The sequence below is a fragment of the Caenorhabditis remanei genome, chromosome II, assembly GCF_010183535.1.
Source record: "Caenorhabditis remanei strain PX506 chromosome II, whole genome shotgun sequence".
Taxonomy (NCBI): domain Eukaryota; kingdom Metazoa; phylum Nematoda; class Chromadorea; order Rhabditida; family Rhabditidae; genus Caenorhabditis; species Caenorhabditis remanei.
Genome location: NC_071329.1, coordinates 17,191,848 through 17,208,477, shown reverse-complemented (window position 1 = coordinate 17,208,477; position 16,630 = coordinate 17,191,848). Strand labels below are relative to the sequence as shown.

General features: G+C 36.1%; 6 protein-coding genes across 6 annotated transcripts; 2 read left to right on the top strand and 4 right to left on the bottom strand.

Annotated features, from left to right (window-relative positions):
- Nucleotides 1-536: 536 nt before the first annotated feature.
- On the bottom strand, nt 537-752 carry GCK72_007607 (uncharacterized protein; the record flags this gene model as incomplete). The annotated part of the gene is made up of 1 exon (XM_053726323.1): nt 537-752. The coding sequence occupies one exon, from the start codon at nt 750-752 to the stop codon at nt 537-539; it is 216 nt and encodes a 71-aa protein (XP_053590517.1).
- Nucleotides 753-2,412: 1,660 nt separating this feature from the next.
- Nucleotides 2,413-2,820, bottom strand: GCK72_007606 (uncharacterized protein; the record flags this gene model as incomplete). Its single annotated transcript, XM_003107182.2, has 1 exon — nt 2,413-2,820. The coding sequence occupies one exon, from the start codon at nt 2,818-2,820 to the stop codon at nt 2,413-2,415; it is 408 nt and encodes a 135-aa protein (XP_003107230.2).
- Nucleotides 2,821-3,691: 871 nt separating this feature from the next.
- Nucleotides 3,692-4,640, bottom strand: GCK72_007605 (uncharacterized protein; the record flags this gene model as incomplete). The annotated part of the gene is made up of 4 exons (XM_003107113.2): nt 3,692-3,824; nt 3,884-4,018; nt 4,171-4,436; nt 4,485-4,640. 4 exons carry the CDS (start codon nt 4,638-4,640, stop codon nt 3,692-3,694), a joined length of 690 nt encoding a protein of 229 aa, XP_003107161.2.
- Nucleotides 4,641-4,780: 140 nt separating this feature from the next.
- Nucleotides 4,781-6,110, top strand: GCK72_007604 (uncharacterized protein; the record flags this gene model as incomplete). Its single annotated transcript, XM_053726322.1, has 3 exons — nt 4,781-4,954; nt 5,520-5,785; nt 5,846-6,110. The coding sequence occupies 3 exons, from the start codon at nt 4,781-4,783 to the stop codon at nt 6,108-6,110; spliced, it is 705 nt and encodes a 234-aa protein (XP_053590516.1).
- Nucleotides 6,111-7,542: 1,432 nt separating this feature from the next.
- GCK72_007603 (uncharacterized protein) lies at nt 7,543-7,989 on the top strand (the record flags this gene model as incomplete). Its single annotated transcript, XM_053726321.1, has 1 exon — nt 7,543-7,989. One exon carries the CDS (start codon nt 7,543-7,545, stop codon nt 7,987-7,989), a length of 447 nt encoding a protein of 148 aa, XP_053590515.1.
- A 6,562-nt stretch (nt 7,990-14,551) lies between these two features.
- GCK72_007602 (uncharacterized protein) lies at nt 14,552-14,998 on the bottom strand (the record flags this gene model as incomplete). The annotated part of the gene is made up of 1 exon (XM_053726320.1): nt 14,552-14,998. The coding sequence occupies one exon, from the start codon at nt 14,996-14,998 to the stop codon at nt 14,552-14,554; it is 447 nt and encodes a 148-aa protein (XP_053590514.1).
- Nucleotides 14,999-16,630: the final 1,632 nt, after the last annotated feature.

Here is a 16,630-nt window from a genome sequence, read left to right as displayed (position 1 = left end):
TTTGGAGAAACATTCCTTTTAAAAAAGTTTCAAACAATTGCGATGTTATTTTTTTTGCTTAAAAATAAAAAAAGTTGGGATTTCCTTCTTGTTGTTGGTTTACTGAAAAAAATAACATTTTTATTGGTTTTGCTACAATTTTTTGCATACCTTCTTCTGATTTTCACTTGGGCAGATGTGGTGATTATGAATTATTCCCATGTTGTCACATTGGCGGTTGTCACACAGGTTTGAAGAGTATCTGAGCTTATTGCAATTGAATATTTGATGGGTCGGTCCTTTTGCTGCAAGGTAGTATAAGTACCGCTCTTCGGGCCTAAGCAAACGATGCAGCGATTTGGCTCTTGAGTTCTACTGACCGTTTTTGGCGTCTTGGCCCTGATTGGCTTCTTGGCCCTTGAGAGAGAGGGAGAGAAAGAGAGAGAAATTGAGAATAGGTATAATCGGTGATCTAATTAGTGAATTCCATTCCGCGTTAGACTTTGAGGTCACGAGGGAGTCGGCAGCAAAGATCGTCGGTAAAGATTGTTTGATCTCTACACTCCCGCGCATGACAATGTGTTGTGAAGTGCTCGTTGTGCAGTGCCAAAAATTTGATTGAGCCAGGAAGTGATCGTGAACCGCGAATTGTCCCGTATTGTGCCTTGATGATCTGACTCTTGGTAGCGCATGGCAGAAATTCCATTATCCTCCTGCAGTGAATAGGGTGGCAGCCAGGAAGATGAACGGGAGGCAGGATGAAGAGGGAGCATAATAATAAATGATATGCTTGGAATGGCGACATTCCAGCACCCCCGCAGCAAGCTCATATAAAAGAAACTTGACGATAAACTGTTTTCTTGTCAGCATGTTCTTCTTGATATTTGTTTTTTATTGCTCTATTTCTGTGGTATGCGGTGGGAATTCTTCAGTGATTCCGGATTGGGTTGTAATCGCCAATTGTGCTGAATGTAAATATTGTTTGATGTTGAAGGGGTAATTTATATTTTTTTTGAAATAATATTTTCTTTACTTTTGTAGCTACTCATCGCCTCATTTTTGTATCCAAGATGAGTATGATGTTCCATGCCATATTCGTGTTAGGTTATCGGCGGAGTTTGTCGACGAGTGTCGTGGTGATATGGAGGAAGAATATCATCAATTTGGGCTTCGTAGTTGTATGGTCGATCCTTCTCTTTCTGCTAATCAATTGGATGATAATGAAAAAAATCTGATTGACTTTCGTAACGAACTTCTGGATTTTAAAAAGAATAGCTTTTATTTAGTTTGTGGATTGGTTGTTTCATGCGGGTTGATTGTGTTATCTTTTTGTAGTATGGTCTGTTATTTTGTTTGTTCTCGTTATAATACAGAGCGCGTCATAAAGATAGGACACCCCCTAAAATTTGTTGTTCTGAAAAATCCTGGATAGTTATCAAAAATCGGCGAGTGCAGTTCGATTCAGCGACCCTAAAAACCTATGGAGACAACTGATCGTTTAGATTGAGCAACTTTCATCAGCTCTGTGCTCAAAAGTCACTTTTGAGGTCGCGTCATAATGATAGGACACCCCCAAAAAACAGCACTTTTCGACTCTTTTTCCTAGAAAATGTGGAATATTTTATTCGAAAATTGTTTAAAGTGCTACAATTAGTCCTACTTTGAATGTTTTCACAAAAAATATTCCTAGAAAACTTGTTCGAAAAACTCAAAAAAAAAGTGATTTTCCAATTTTCCAATTATTTTTTACTTTTTTCGAATTCTATCATGAAAAGTGATATAAATCACTTTGAAGACATTTCAAAGTTGAAAATATTAATTTTCAAGGTATGATTTGTTATTCCGGATACTTAAATATTGGAAATTTATTGGTGTTTCCATATAATTCAATGATGAAACTCGAAAAAGTGAAAAATCACTAAAAAGTCTGAAAATCGAATATTTTAGAACAAGTTTTTTAGGAATAATTTTTGTGAAAACATTCAAAATATGACTAATTAGAGCATTTTAAGCAATTTCCTATTAAAAAATTCCACATTTTCCAGGAAAAAGACTCGAAAAGTACTGCTTTTTGGGGGTGTCCTATCTTTATGACGCGGCCTCAAAAGTGACTTTTGAGCACAGAGCTGATTAAAGTTGCTCAATCTAAACGATCAGTTGTCTTCATAGGTTTTTAGGGTCGCTGAATCGAACTGCACTCGCCGATTTTTGATAACTATCCAGGATTTTTCAGAACAACAAATTTTAGGGGGTGTCCTATCTTTATGACGCGCACTGTATTGTGATTGTCCGAAAGGCTTCTCCTTCGCAGGATGCTATATAAAAATAAAACATTGTTCATGAGAAAATTCATTTTAAAAAATTCTTAAACATTTGATGTAGTTTGTTCAAAAACAAAAAAAATTTGAATCTGTCTCATTGTTCTGATGGCCTTCATTTCTTTGACTGTTTCGGTGGTGGTTGGGCCGTTTGTGGTAGTTGATCGTTCAGGCAAATACTGTGGTTGTGTATTATAACCATTTGTTTACACTCCATGTTTGAGCACAAGTTTTCCGGATAACGTAGTTTCCTACAGGTACGAATTGTGTGATTTCCGGTTGTTTGTCCTAAGCAGATTATACATCGGTTGTTCTCATGGATCTTTCGGAACTTGTATAACTTTGTATTCGGCTGGTCACACTGATCCTCTTTATGATTGTTTGAAGAGCAGAAGAAGCATTCGCGTGGTTGTTGCTGGCGGTTGGCTCTTCTTGCTTGAGACAAGAGTTGTTGGGTTGCAATTGCTATTGCGACTTGCTTTGCGTCGCTCATTATGTCATCCGAATTCGGGCGTTTCGACATTGTTTAGTTGTTGTGGTTTACCTGGAAAATGTGAGTATTTAATATGTAATTACGTAATTCAGGAAGAAAGGGGTTTTTCAAGAGTGAAGTTTCGAAAAAATCTGAAATAGCCAAAATTTTATTTGCTATTACACATTCGGGTTTGAAAAACATTTAGAGACTCACTGTTATTTATTATTTCATTCGTTGACAACGGAGATCACACCATAATATATACATATCAATATCAGAAGAATAAATATGAATATTTAGAATTTTATAAAAATCAGTTTATATACATAATTTCGACCGATACAAACTCAGTCTCACTCCAACTGGTACATTACCGAATGAATCGAAAAAGATGCGCCGTCCTATCTCTTTTCTGTTTCTCTAGCACTCTCTAGGATTTGTACAGTATTCTTTCATGAATTTCGTGTCCGTTGAATCCTAATGCGGTTGTTTTCCTTATTGATGTCTGTGTCTCTTTTTCCATAAACCATTGAAAACGAGAGGGAAAGGAACGTGGGAGCGGTGTCCGACACTCGGAATTAGGGAACCGAAGAAATTAGAGATTTCAGGGTTTCAAATCGGTTTCGGGTTTTCAGCCCAGAATCGTTTAGAATGAAAGACATCTACAGTACCGTACAGTAAGATATACAATTCGGCCTTTTTCAGTTGAAAATGACCAACTTGGAGAAGGTGTTACGGTATGACTGATTTTCGCACAAAGTAAGTTATATAAGAACCATACAGAACAAAGATAGTGCTTCATTTTTTTAGTTGACCAATTTTTTGTACAAACACTTCCATAAGAGTTATGGACATGTAAAGGGGAGAGCTCAAAAATCACTCTATTTTGCACTGAAATGGGACTGTTCAAAACCATTTATTAAACCAAATAATGCACAAAAAGCGTAATAAAAATAAAAGTTATTTTGACACAAGTAGACACTGAACATTCACATTCTTCTTCCTCCTCTGCATCAATAGTTGGATATGGTTTCTCAGTTGTGACTGTGTTCCTGTTAAAGAATTTTTCAGTTTTTGTTCAGGGGTCTCAGCTAGAGGTCTATAAACTTACAAAGAAGTGGTTGCTGTGGTCTTTCTTGTAGTTGTAGTCTGGAATCTGGTACACAGTCCCTCATTGTTATAGTAATCATCATCACATCTGGATCCAGGAGATCCTTCTGAGTAGTACCACCACATTGTTTCTCTTCTAAAAACAATTTTCATATTTTAATCTCTTATAGAACTGCGCTCTATCGAAACCGAAGAAAATTGTGTGCGAAATTGAGCGACTCAAAGAAAAAGAGACAAGAGGATTTCGGTGGAGCGCAGTTGAAAGAACTGTGCCGAGATAACACTTACATTGGTCCCAAAACACATTTGAGCGTACCATTCTCCCTTGTTAAGCATCGGATTCGTTTTTGAAGTGGGGAAAGGTACTGAGCGGTGTAGGGATTCTTCACTTCACTTAGTGGGTTTTCTCGATAAGAATATATCTTCATCTCGCCGCGTTTGTTCTTAAACACATCAAACTGTGCTGAAAAGAAATCACGCGAAATAGGAGTGAACCAGGGGATGTCATCATTGTCAATCAGATCAAATTGTTGGTAGAGAGTTGCATCGTAGATCTAACAAAAATGAACATTTTAAAACTGAAAAACTACAAAATCACTTACCAACTCATGCATATAAGGAATTTTAAACTCTTCAGCTGCCTCACGTCGCAAATTATTAGTATCGTTAACCACAGCTACCAGGTCTATCGGTTTCGATTCAGATGAGTGGAGGATGAATGTAGAAACAAAAAAGATCCAAAAGAGTTGAATCGACATTCTTGATAATTTTGGAAGGAATGGTTAATTTTGATTAATTTTGGAATTGGCATACTGACCGTAGTCCTTATATTCGTCGGCAGTCAAGGCTACGGTCATCATGCCAAGGCTAAAGTTTCCGAAACAAGTATTACCAAAAAATGGTGTGCACTCCATGGATTCTCACGTTTTTCCTTATCGCTGCCGCTTCTCAAAGTCAGAAGACACCTGAGCTGGAGAAGAAGGTCGAGAATCACAAAATTCTTATCGACGTTCTAAATAATTTCCGACGTCAGACAGCCAATAAATTGCAAATTGCTTATATGCATGAATTGGTAAGAAAGTTTCTGGTATTTTGAAATTCCCATACTTGTCAAGCCCCGAGACGGGCAATTGGCGCCAAAGTTCAAATTTTTTGAATTTTTTGAATTTTTCGCGAAAAAGTGAACAAGAGTTTTTTTGGGTTCTTGTGATTTTGAAATTGATAAAAAACCAGAAAAAGTTTTTTTAAAACCTGAGTCTGGCGTACCTTCGACGCGTCTCATAACTTTTCAGAAATAAGACCAAATCTATAAAGTGATACTTCTTGTGGTCTAAAAATCTCAGTTTCAAATCTGGCGTGCCTTTAACGCGTTTCTGAAACCTCAATTCACCATAGGCCGGATAATTGGCGCCAAAATTCAAAATGTTCGAATTTTTTCACAAAAAAAGTCAATTTTTCGACTATCATTCTAAATTAGACGAGATTCTAAAAAATCGTCAAAAATTTTTACATCTTCGATGAAAAATTGGAAAAATTACAAAAAAACTTTTTTTTTCATTTTTTGAAGCCGGGCCTTCGAGCTTTTCCGGGCAGTACCTTGATAAGTATGAAAATTTCATTTTTCTCACTTTTTCCAGATTTACGATGAATCACTCTACCAGCAATTTGATCTACGATACAAAAAAGACATTCCATCGTTTGAGATTGCAAACTACACAACAGTCTTCAAAAACTTGAAATCTTATACTAGAACCTATTGGGAAAAATCAGAAACTTGGGTATATCGAGGCTCTGCGATTAGACACGGAGTGTCCGAAGACATCATTCAATATCTTTCTCCACTTCAGCAAAAAGTCAGATGCATCGAGATGGAAAATGGTTTGAAATGCTTTTTGGGACCGATGTAAGTCAGAAAATCAGAAAATAATCTGGAATTATTATTTAAAAGTTAGGCATATTCCAGAAAAGAGAGGGCGTGGTGGTATTACTCGAATGGAGAACCGGGATCCAAATGCGATGAGGGATTCTATAACGATTTTGGGCTGTGCTCAAGGATTGTTCCGGTTTCTGAATCCACGTCAACGAAGGCTGGAATTCTTTTCAGAAGCACCACCACTACACGTTCGACTTCAGATTCTGATGAAGACAAAGAAGAATGTGACTGCTCGGTTTCAACTCGGCTCCAGATATTCATAATTTTCGCTTTTTGTGTTTATTTCTTGATTTGAATGAATTTTTGTAAAATGAAAAAATGACGTCAAAGAGTAAACAACATACTTGCAAACCGGGAAACGGGCCGACACGGGCCGGCGCGTAACTCGCGTCAAACTCAAAACTATGAGCTGAAAAATGTACCAAAATGTAGATCTCGACGAGTTCTATGCCACTAACCTACGGGCTGAATGGCTATTCGTTAATGGGTCGCATTTTTCGGCACTTTTTCCCGGCCCGCGATTCATTAACGAATAGCCATTCGGCCCGTAGTAGGTCACGGACATAGAACTCGTCGAGATCTACATTTTGGTATATTTTTCAGCTAATAATTTTGAGTTTGACAGGAGTTACGAGCCGGCCCGTGGCGGCCCGTTTCAGCCAGTTTTGGCCCGGTTTGCAAGTATGGTAAACAACCGTAGCTACAGTACCGCCCAAAAGGTTATCAACTTTTGCTGTTTTCAGTTGAAAATGGCCAACTTTGAGAGCGTGTCATGGTAATATTGATTGTTCCACAAAGTAGATTTTTAATGAACTATACAGAACAAAGGTAGATCTTCTTTTTTGTAGTTGACAACTTTTTTGTACGGGCACTCCCTAGCAAGTTACATATCGTCAAAGTAATTTCTCCCTCAAATCGACCCATTTCAGTGCAAAATAGTGCGATTTTTGAGCTGTCCCCTTCAAATGACCGTAACTCTCTAGGGAGTACTCGTACAAAAAAGTTGTCAACTACAAAAAAGAAGATCTACCTTTGTTCTGTATAGTTCATTAAAAATCTACTTTGTGGAACAATCAGTTGGCACACTCTCAAAGTTGGTCATTTTCAACTGAAAACGGCCAAAGTTGATAACCTTTTGGGCGGTACTGTATGTATTTCACAATAAGTGAATCATCCTTATCAGTTCCAAAGTTCAGTTTATTTCAGAGAAGTTGAAAGAATAATGTTTTTTTTTCGTTTTGAATAGATAAGGAATACGTTTACGTTCAAATTTATGACGCTTCATGTTTCTTTCAATGTTTGCCATACACCTCATGGCAGTTCTTCGAGCATCACTACTCGCGCTTTCAGCTTTTTTTTCGAAACTTTTCTCTCTGATTTATTCATTTTTTTCATACTTGCAACGGGCCGTGACGAGAATTTCCAAGGCCCGGCTGAAGAATTTGAACTGAAAATTTGAACGAAAATTTGAATTTTTTTGAGTTTTTTTCCCAAAAATGTCGAATTTTTGAATATACTTCAGAATTCAATCAAACGATAGTTATGCATCAAAAAATTGAAATTTTTAATGTAAAATTTCAAAAAAATTCAAAAAATTTGGTAAAAAAATAGGTACCTTTCTTTGAAGCCCGGGCCGTAAATTTGCAAGTATGATTTTTTTCAATTCAAATGTTTCAACTCGATACTCAATTGACTCTCATTTCAGAAACTTTAAATTGATCCAAAACATGGATTTCGATTTGAAGCCACTTATACTTTTCAACTTGGAAACTCTAGAAGCTCAGAATCAATTTTATGACCATATCAGAGTATTGCACGAACGAAGAAATGATGAAAGAGACCCCTTCGAAAGAGAAGAACAAACACGGCTCATCCATAATGACATTATCGAGAGGAACCATCGTTTGTATCGCAAGTCTTGGAACTATTTCGACACTCATTTCATGAGTGAAGAAGGGTTGGCAATGTATGCTGAAAGCGTTTATGAAATGATGACTGATGATGAATATATGGGTGTTAGAAAATTCACGTTCAACACCGGTCGTGGAATTCATTCGCCCAACGGAGAACCTGCGATTCAGAACCGTCTCTTGAATATGTTCCAAGGAAGACCCAGATGTGACGTCAAAATCGATGAGTACAACGAAGGACTAGTCATTTTGGAATGTTGGTAGAGATAGTGTTCGTGATCAATAATATATTTTGAATACAAACTTCCTGAATACAGTAATTAGGCCGTAATATGTCCTAACCTTATATTGTCGAAACTGAAAAGTTCCGACTTTAAGTCGAAACTTTTTTGTTTTGATAATATAGATATAAATGTTTTATGACCAACGCGAAATACATGCGTTTTCTTAAAGTTTAGGTTTGCAAAATAAATGAAACCTAATTCGATCCCCGCTTCTTTTGTATTGTACCTCTTACGATTCTCGGTTTTTGATGCTGTTCTTAAGTGAAAATATGCTTTTTTCCCAGAATGAAAAGTTTGCGGTCAACTTGTTTTTTTTCAGATAACAAAGACAAACAATCATAGTTCTGAATTATGATTCTCTACTGATAAGAATTTTTTTGTTTTTTCCAAGTATCGCTCTGTTTGAAGTTATTCTATAATACATTTGTTTGCATTCAAGTAAAAAATTGGTGTCAAACCGTATTGGCCCATAATTTTTCGTTAGTTTCTTCGTGTTTTGTGTGAATTCTCTTAGATTTCAGCTAATAATTACTATTAATTCTTGTTTCGGCCGTTTCCCACTGGACAAGAGAAACTATGAATAATTTCTGGTTTAAAGAGCACGGCCATCATCAGCAGTGGACTCTTGCCAGGTTCTTTTTCGGCGAAAAAGTAAGTTTTTTAGCTGAAAACAATAATGATTTGGATGCCAGTACCGGCTAAAAGTGAAATTTCGCTTATAAAACTAAATTTTTGGTTATTTTAAGAGTCAAAATTTTGTATTTTTCGGTATTTGTAGCGTTTTTTAAAACTTTCTCTGAAATTTCCTGTCAAAAATGATCTAAAACGCGGTTTTAGTCAAACTTTGGATGATTTCCTATCAAAAGTTGATCGAAAGTTAGTTTTTTTACATTTCAGGCTTATTTTCGGACAATTTCCTAGCTTTTCTCGGATTTACGATGTAAAAGTTGATTCTCGAGCTGGTTTTGACTGTTTCGCTGCTTTTTGAACTGAAACTGTATTATTAAAAGCTTTTGATGATGGTAAACACCGAAAATCTCGTCGAAAAACGGGCGGAAACTAGCCATGACAGAATTTTTCCTGAAAAATCGATAAATTTTGGTAAAAAAGGTCCAGCAAGTAGTTTCTATAGCTCTAATTACAGAAAAGAAACCTTGAAAAAGCTTTTTGGGTCACATAACTGTCAAGAAGCCAATTGTGAAGTTCTGAAAATCCTGAAATTCGGTCATTACTCATTTTTTATGAAAAAAAGTCGAAAATTGATGATTTCTGTAATTTTTTGTGAATATAAACATACTTAGCTTTAATTCTAGCGATTCTGAAACCGAAAATAACACAAAACTTACGGAAATCGCTTGAAAATATGAGATTTCGATGAAAATAAATGAGAAGAATTACTTGTCGTCAAATAAAATGCATTCGGGTGTGCAAACACCGCGACGCGCAACTGCACAGAAGTGGGAGGAGTCACACAGCACCCCCAAACGGGATACAGCGCTGAAAAATTTCAAACGTTCGCCGGGGAGCGCGTTTGCTATTTCAGTGCATTTTCAGAGGCACTTTTTTCAAAGTGCTATAACTTTTTATAGAGCGAATTAAAATAAATTCTGAGACCTAACTATTGTAGACGATAAGCTGTTTTATCGATTTTTTATGATTTTAAATTTTTAAAAATGCTTAATCGCTGGGCCCATAATCCAAGGGTACATCGAAAAAGGGTACATCGTGATCAAAGGGTACATTGAATCGACGGGTACATTGAATCTTAGGGTACATCGAGGACCTATGATCATGGGGTACATCTATAGGGTTATCATAGGGTACATCGAGTCAGAATTTTCATAAAATTTCAGAAGACTCAAAGTTTTCACCAATTCTTGGGAAAAGCTTTACAGATGGAGTTCGGAAACATGTTGATTGCTTTTTTCAGAGGTATGATATACATATAAATTACTCCAACAACCATTTGAGAGATGATCATATTGGAGTTTCTATAATTGATTCAAGCATCTTCTTTAATGCTAAATCTTTTTAAGTCATCCCTCTAAAATCAGCAGAAACACATTCCTTGAACTCCATCTGTAAAGCTTTTCTCGAAAATTAATAAAAACTTTGAGTCTTCTGAAATTTTATGAAAATTCTGACTCGATGTACCCTACGATAACCCTATAGATGTACCCCGTGATCATAGCTCCTCGATGTACCCTAAGATTCACTGTACCCTTCGATTAAATGTACCCTATGATCAAATTTTTCATAGATGTACCTTTTTTCGATGTACCCTTGGATTATGGGCCTAATCGCTGAGATCATTCGAGAGTTTTCGAAAAAACACTCAAAATTGCTTGTTTTTGGACGAATTCCCTACGTTTTCAGAACTTTTTTGAATGAAAAAAACAAAAAAGGCATGAATAACTGACATCATACCGAAAATTCGCGTAACATTAACACTAGGGGGATAAAACGCTGAAATTGCACAATTCGAGTATTCATGTCATATTTGCGTATTATAACCGAAATTTCTTAATTTTATTGCTGATCTAGATTTCTCGAAACATATAAAATATTTTCAAAGCAGTTCAACAACTTCCCATTGAAAAAAAACCCGTTTTTTTCAAAAATGTCATTTTCCAATTTTTGCATTCACTCTCAAAAAGAAGAAATGAAGGTTCTAGGTGTGATTTTTTGAATCTATATCATCTTCTATTATACTGAATTACTCAATATGTCGAGATCGCTAGTACTTTTGCCGTGTATCACTTATTTTTCAATCAAAAACTGCTTTGACGGGTTTTAGGGTCTTATCAATGATTTTAAATGCACTGAAATAGCAAACGCGCTCCCCGGCGAACGTTTGAAATTTTTCAGCGCTGTATCCCGTTTGGGGGTGCTGTGAGTCATAATTATTTTTCAGCGGGAATTTAGAAAAAAGACGGCAAAGTGTAATTTCAAGCGAGAAAACTTAGTTTTCGATGGGAAGATATTAATTTTCGTCCCAAAAAACATATTTTTGGTCTTACTAGCTTTAATTCGGGTCGAAAACTAAACGATCTCTGCAAAACAGAGAGGACTTGACGCATTTTGCGCAATTTTTCGGATAAAATACTACGTTAGTCGATATTCCGACAGTTTCAAAAGTTGTCGATTACGTTTCCGGCATGTTGGCGGGAGGAATCTTTGAAATGAAAATTGATTTTCGAGACGAAATGGAATTTCACTCGTTCTTCGCAACGTTTTCAGGTTTCCTTTCTCATTATTGAAAATTTCACTATTTTTCAATCCTGACTGCTGAAAATCCCGCCGAATAATCATAAAGAACACCTGAAAACCAACAAATACACATTACTTACAGTATTTCATTCTTGTTTCGGCCGTTTTCCACTGGACAAGAAAAAAAAGCAAATTTCTAGAAGAAGAGCACGGCCATCATCAGCAGTGGACTCTTCTTTGTATCAAAATGGGGACTTTTAAAGGAAAAGTAACAGTTATGAGGAACAATATTTTTAACAGGTTCTTTTTCAGCGAGAAAGTAAGTTTCTGTCGTTGGAAAACGGTTTTTTACAGAAAATCCATCAGTTTCATGAGCGAAACGCAGTCCTACTCTAGAGAAATGCGGACGAGCTTTCTAATTTGGCTTAAAACAACGTTAGAGAGTGATAATGCCGAAAAAATGCGTTTTATTCCTGATTCCTGAAAATCCGGTAATGAAAACCAACTTTATTAGTCAAAAATTCGATATTTTTCACAAACCTGACCAGCATTTGATCTCACTCGTTAACTGGCGGCTTGCTACCTTGCTTCGTGTCGCTCCAATCAATTCGGGTTCGCTTTTGAAGTCTTCGAGCTGAAAAATGGGCCATTGGAACACTTTTCAAACCAAAACTCGCACTCGATATAATTCTGGCCCTTTTTACGGAAATCCTTCGCTCGTCAACTCGTTGTGAGCTAGAATTCGATGTTATCGAGCTGAAACGAGACAATTTACGTTTTAAGTGAAGTTTTGAAGATTTTTAATATGAAAGTGAGTGTTACGGGTTGAAAAACAGCAGATCTAGCGAAAACAGCAGGAGAAGTGAACGAAAAGCAGAAAAATCAATCTTGACGGCAAACAATAACAGGAAACGATCTAAAATGAATCGAATCAATCTTATACAGAAGCGAAAACAAAAATCTGCGAAAGAAGTGTGAAATCGATAACTTTGGGCATCAAAAAAAGGAAAAATATGGTATTCAGGAACGAATTGACATTTTTCCATCAAAAATTAAGTTTTATCGTCGGAAAATATACATTTTAGCGTCATTTTTCTAAATTCCCGCTGAAAAATAATAATGACTCCTCCCACTTCTGTGCAGTTGCGCGTCACGGTGTTTGCATACCAGAATGCATTTTATTTGACGACAAGTAATTCTTCTCATCTATTTTCATCGAAAACTCATATTTTCAAGCGATTTCCGTAAGTTTTGTGTTATTTTCGGTTGCAGAATCGCTAGAATTAAAGCTAAGTATGTTTATATTTACAAAAAATTACAGAAATCATCAATTTTCAACTGATTTTCATAACAAATGAGTAATGACCGAATTTCAGGCATTTCAGAACTTCACAACTGGTTTATTGACAGTTATGTGATCCAAAAAGCTTTTTCAAGACTTATATTTTGCAATTAGAGAAATAGAAACTACTTTTTAAACAAAATTTTCCAATTTTTGAGTAAAACATTATGTCATGGCTAGTTTCCGCCCGTTACAGACGTTCTCGACGGGATTTTCGGTGTTTAGCATCAGAAAAAGCTTTAAATAATACAATTTCACTTTAAAAAGGTGCAAAAACATACAAAACCAGTTTGAGAATCAACTCCTACATCGTAAATCCGAGAAAAGATATTCAAAATCGGAAAATTGATGTCAAGCACCGCAAATCATTTTCAAAAGCGCTTTTTCTTAATCGGGAATTAGCAGAGTTTCTACTAAACCCAAGAATTCGTGTTTTTTCCAACCAAAACTGCGTTTCGCTCATGAAACTGATGAATTTTCTGTAAAAAATAAATAATCATTGGACTGAATTTCCGCCTCTCGCGATGTCAACTACCGGAAACAAACTTTATAGAAAAATGTCGAAATCAAAAGTTTTCATAAAGTTAACCATCGAAAAATGACAAATCTGATACTGGAATTCAACTTTTTATTATTTCAACGAGAAAAAAACTCCCTTTCTCGCTGAAAAATATTCTGTAAAAATCTGGTAAGAGTCCACTGCTGATGATGGCCGTGCTCTTCAAACCAGAGATTATTCATAGTTTCTCTTGTCCAGTGGGCAACGGCCGAAACAAGATCTTAACATCACAAATAATGTGCAATTATTGATTTTCAGATGCTCGATGAGTTTTCCACGGAGATTTACATTTTACAAATAAAACTATACAAACCAAAAAATAAATACAAAAAGCGAAAACTATGAATATCTGAAGCCGGGCTGAAACCGAGTAGTCACATTCTTCTTTGTCTTCATCAGAATCTGAATTCGAACGTCTCGTGGTGCTTATGAAAAGGATTTCAAAAAGTTCACAACATTTGAGACGTGAACTCATAAAGGATGACCTAGATTCAGAACCCGAAGCTTCAAAATTTCAAAACATTTTTTTATATCGACAATAAGAAATGTTCAATTTATTGGCACTTCGAGAAGCCAAGGCGATAAGAACAATCGTGAGAATAGCATAGTCAATAAAATCGGCTGTAAAAACATTTTGAAGGAAGCAATACTCGGAGTGCAGTACTTTCTTATCAGTAGATAGTAAAAGTATATACGACAATGACTCTTCATGATAAGAGTGCATGAAGTTTGTCGTTGAAAAATGTAATGGATAAACTAATTATTATATTTGAACTCGATGAACTATATTTGCTACAACTTTTGTTGACATTGTTTTTCAATTTTTTACGAAAATGTGAATGTTTTTAATTATTTTCCAGAATTCCTTCCAATTCTGAAGGATAGCCGAAAATTTGACTTGTTCGTGAAAAAAATTCAAAAAATCCGAATATTGATGCCAATTTTCCGATCTTTCTGACCGGTCCGGGCCTTGATAAGTATGATTGATGACAAAAGTTCTTATCTTTAATTTCTGTTTAAAAAAGTTGTTATTTGGAATCTGAATATTCCAATTGACTATCTGAAACAATTAAAAAAAAGATTCTTCGCAACTTTTCATTCATGGAAAAAAGCATATTTTCACTTAAGAACAGCATCAAAAACCAGAACCATAAGAGATACAATACAAAAGAAGCGGGGGGGGGGGGGGGGGGGGGGGGGGTTCAAAAGGGGTTATACAAATGTTGGGAAACCTAAACTTTAGGGTAACGCATGTATTTCGCGTTGGTCATAAAACATTTATATCTATATTATCAAAACAAAGAAGTTGCGACATAAAGTCGGAACTTTTTTGTTTCGACAATATAAGGTTAGGACATATTACGGGGGGGCCTAATTACTGTATTCGGGAAGTTTGTACTCAAAATTATTGATCACGAACACTATCACTGTCTACCAACGTTCCAAAATGACTAGTCCTTCGTTGTACTCGTCGATTCTGACGTCACATCTGGGTCTTCCTTGGAACATCTTCAAGAGACGGTTCTTAATCGCAGGTTCTCCGTTGGGCGAATGAATTCCACGACCGGTGTTGAAAGTGAACCTCCCAACACCCATATATTCATCATCAGTCATCATGTCATAAACGCTTTCAGCATACATTGCCAACCCTTCTTCACTCATGAAATGAGTGTCGAAGAAGTTCCACGCTTCAGGATACAATTCCTCATTCCAATTGATGATGTCATTATCGATGAGCCCTGTTAGTTCTTCTCTTTCGTCGGGGTTTTCTTCTTCATTCCTTCTTTCGTGCATCATCTTGATAGTGTCGTAAAACTTCCTCTGTTCTTCGTGGCATTCCAAATTGAAGAGAATCAACGGCCTTGACTCGAAATCCATTCTCGTCAAATTCGTTTATCTCTGAAACAACTTGATTAAATCAGAGGAAAAAATTGAAGTATAACGAAAAAGAGAAAGGTGTTGCTGGAAGGATGTGGCACAAGAAATGAATACCGCGGTGTATAGCAAATACTGATAACAAAAAAAAGAGTAATAAAATCGAACATTAATGACGCCACGCCTACATTTTCAGTTTGAAACGGGTAGTGAGATGGAGGACGTTTTGAGAGCAAACATTAAAAGTTGTTATGTTTTAAGGTTCCGCGACAATTCGCGACTACGAGACTTCACAATCGACAATTTTGCCATTTGACGCAAAATTTCAAACGGACTAACAAGGGAAGTCTTTGGGGACGCCGATTTCAAACTATCTATAAATTTGATTATAGGTACTTTCGACTATGGGGAATTCATTTCTGCAGTCAAAACCTGCTAAATGTCTCTGCCGAGTTATGAGCTCTCAAACTTTCCATATGGATATGCTTTTTCATGTGGAATTCCAAATCGACAAGTAGTAGACGCAAGATATTCTCATTTTTGCAACGTACGAACACAGGTAAACCGCTGGGGAACACAAATGGAACCGCGCAGTGGCGTATATGCGGCCAATTTAGGATTACATGTGAACAGGCTTATCCAAATGAAAAGTTTGAGAGCTCATAACTCGGCTCGCAGAGATATTTAGCAGGTTTTGACTGCAGAAATGGACCCCCGTAGTCGAAAATACCTATAATCAAATTTATAGATAGTTTGAAATCGGTGTCCCCAAAGACTTCTCTTGTAAAACCAGAAAAAAGCTCCAAAATCTCAATATTTTGCATTAAAAAGGGTCGGTTTAAAAGATAAATTTTTGTAGGTATGTCACTTTGGTAATTGTCTATAATTCTTAAAAAGGTGAATAATATAAGGTACAGTACCGGACAAAAAGGTATCAACGTTTGGTTTTTCAGTTGAAAATGTCCAACTTTGAGAAGGTGTCGTGGTAAAACTAACAGTCCCATAAATTAAATGTTTATGTATCAAACAGACCAAGAGTAGAACTCCATTTTTGTTGTTAACAACTTTTCATTTCAGTGCAAACTAGTCCGATTTTTGAGCTGTCCACTTAAAATTACTATAACTCTCCAAGGAGTGTCCGTACAAAAAAGTTGTCAACTACAAAAATGGAGCTCTACTCTAGATCTTTTTGATATCATAAAAAGTTATTTTCTAAGACAGTTAGTTTTACTATGACACTTTGTCCGGTACTGTAATATGTCATACCGCGACGAACGGTCAAAGCTTATCATTTTTTAAAAACAATGAAAACAGTGACAACGGTACTGTAAATTTTTCAGGAAAACGCAAAATTCACTCCTTCAGCCAAAAAAATAAGAAAATTTTCTTGTTCCAATTAATAACGACTAACTTTGTACTATAACTCTTTTGGAGAACAAATAATTATAAGCTTCATCTCTCAGTCTTAAAATGTTGCGGTACTTTTTCTTAACTAATAAGAATGTGGACCTTTCCAATTAAAATTTCCTTTGAACTTAAATATTAGTCATCAATAATCGTGATCTTTGACTTCGAAGGGAAAAACTAGATATATATTTGGAATCAACGTTTCACAACTTTCCAATAATATAGGTC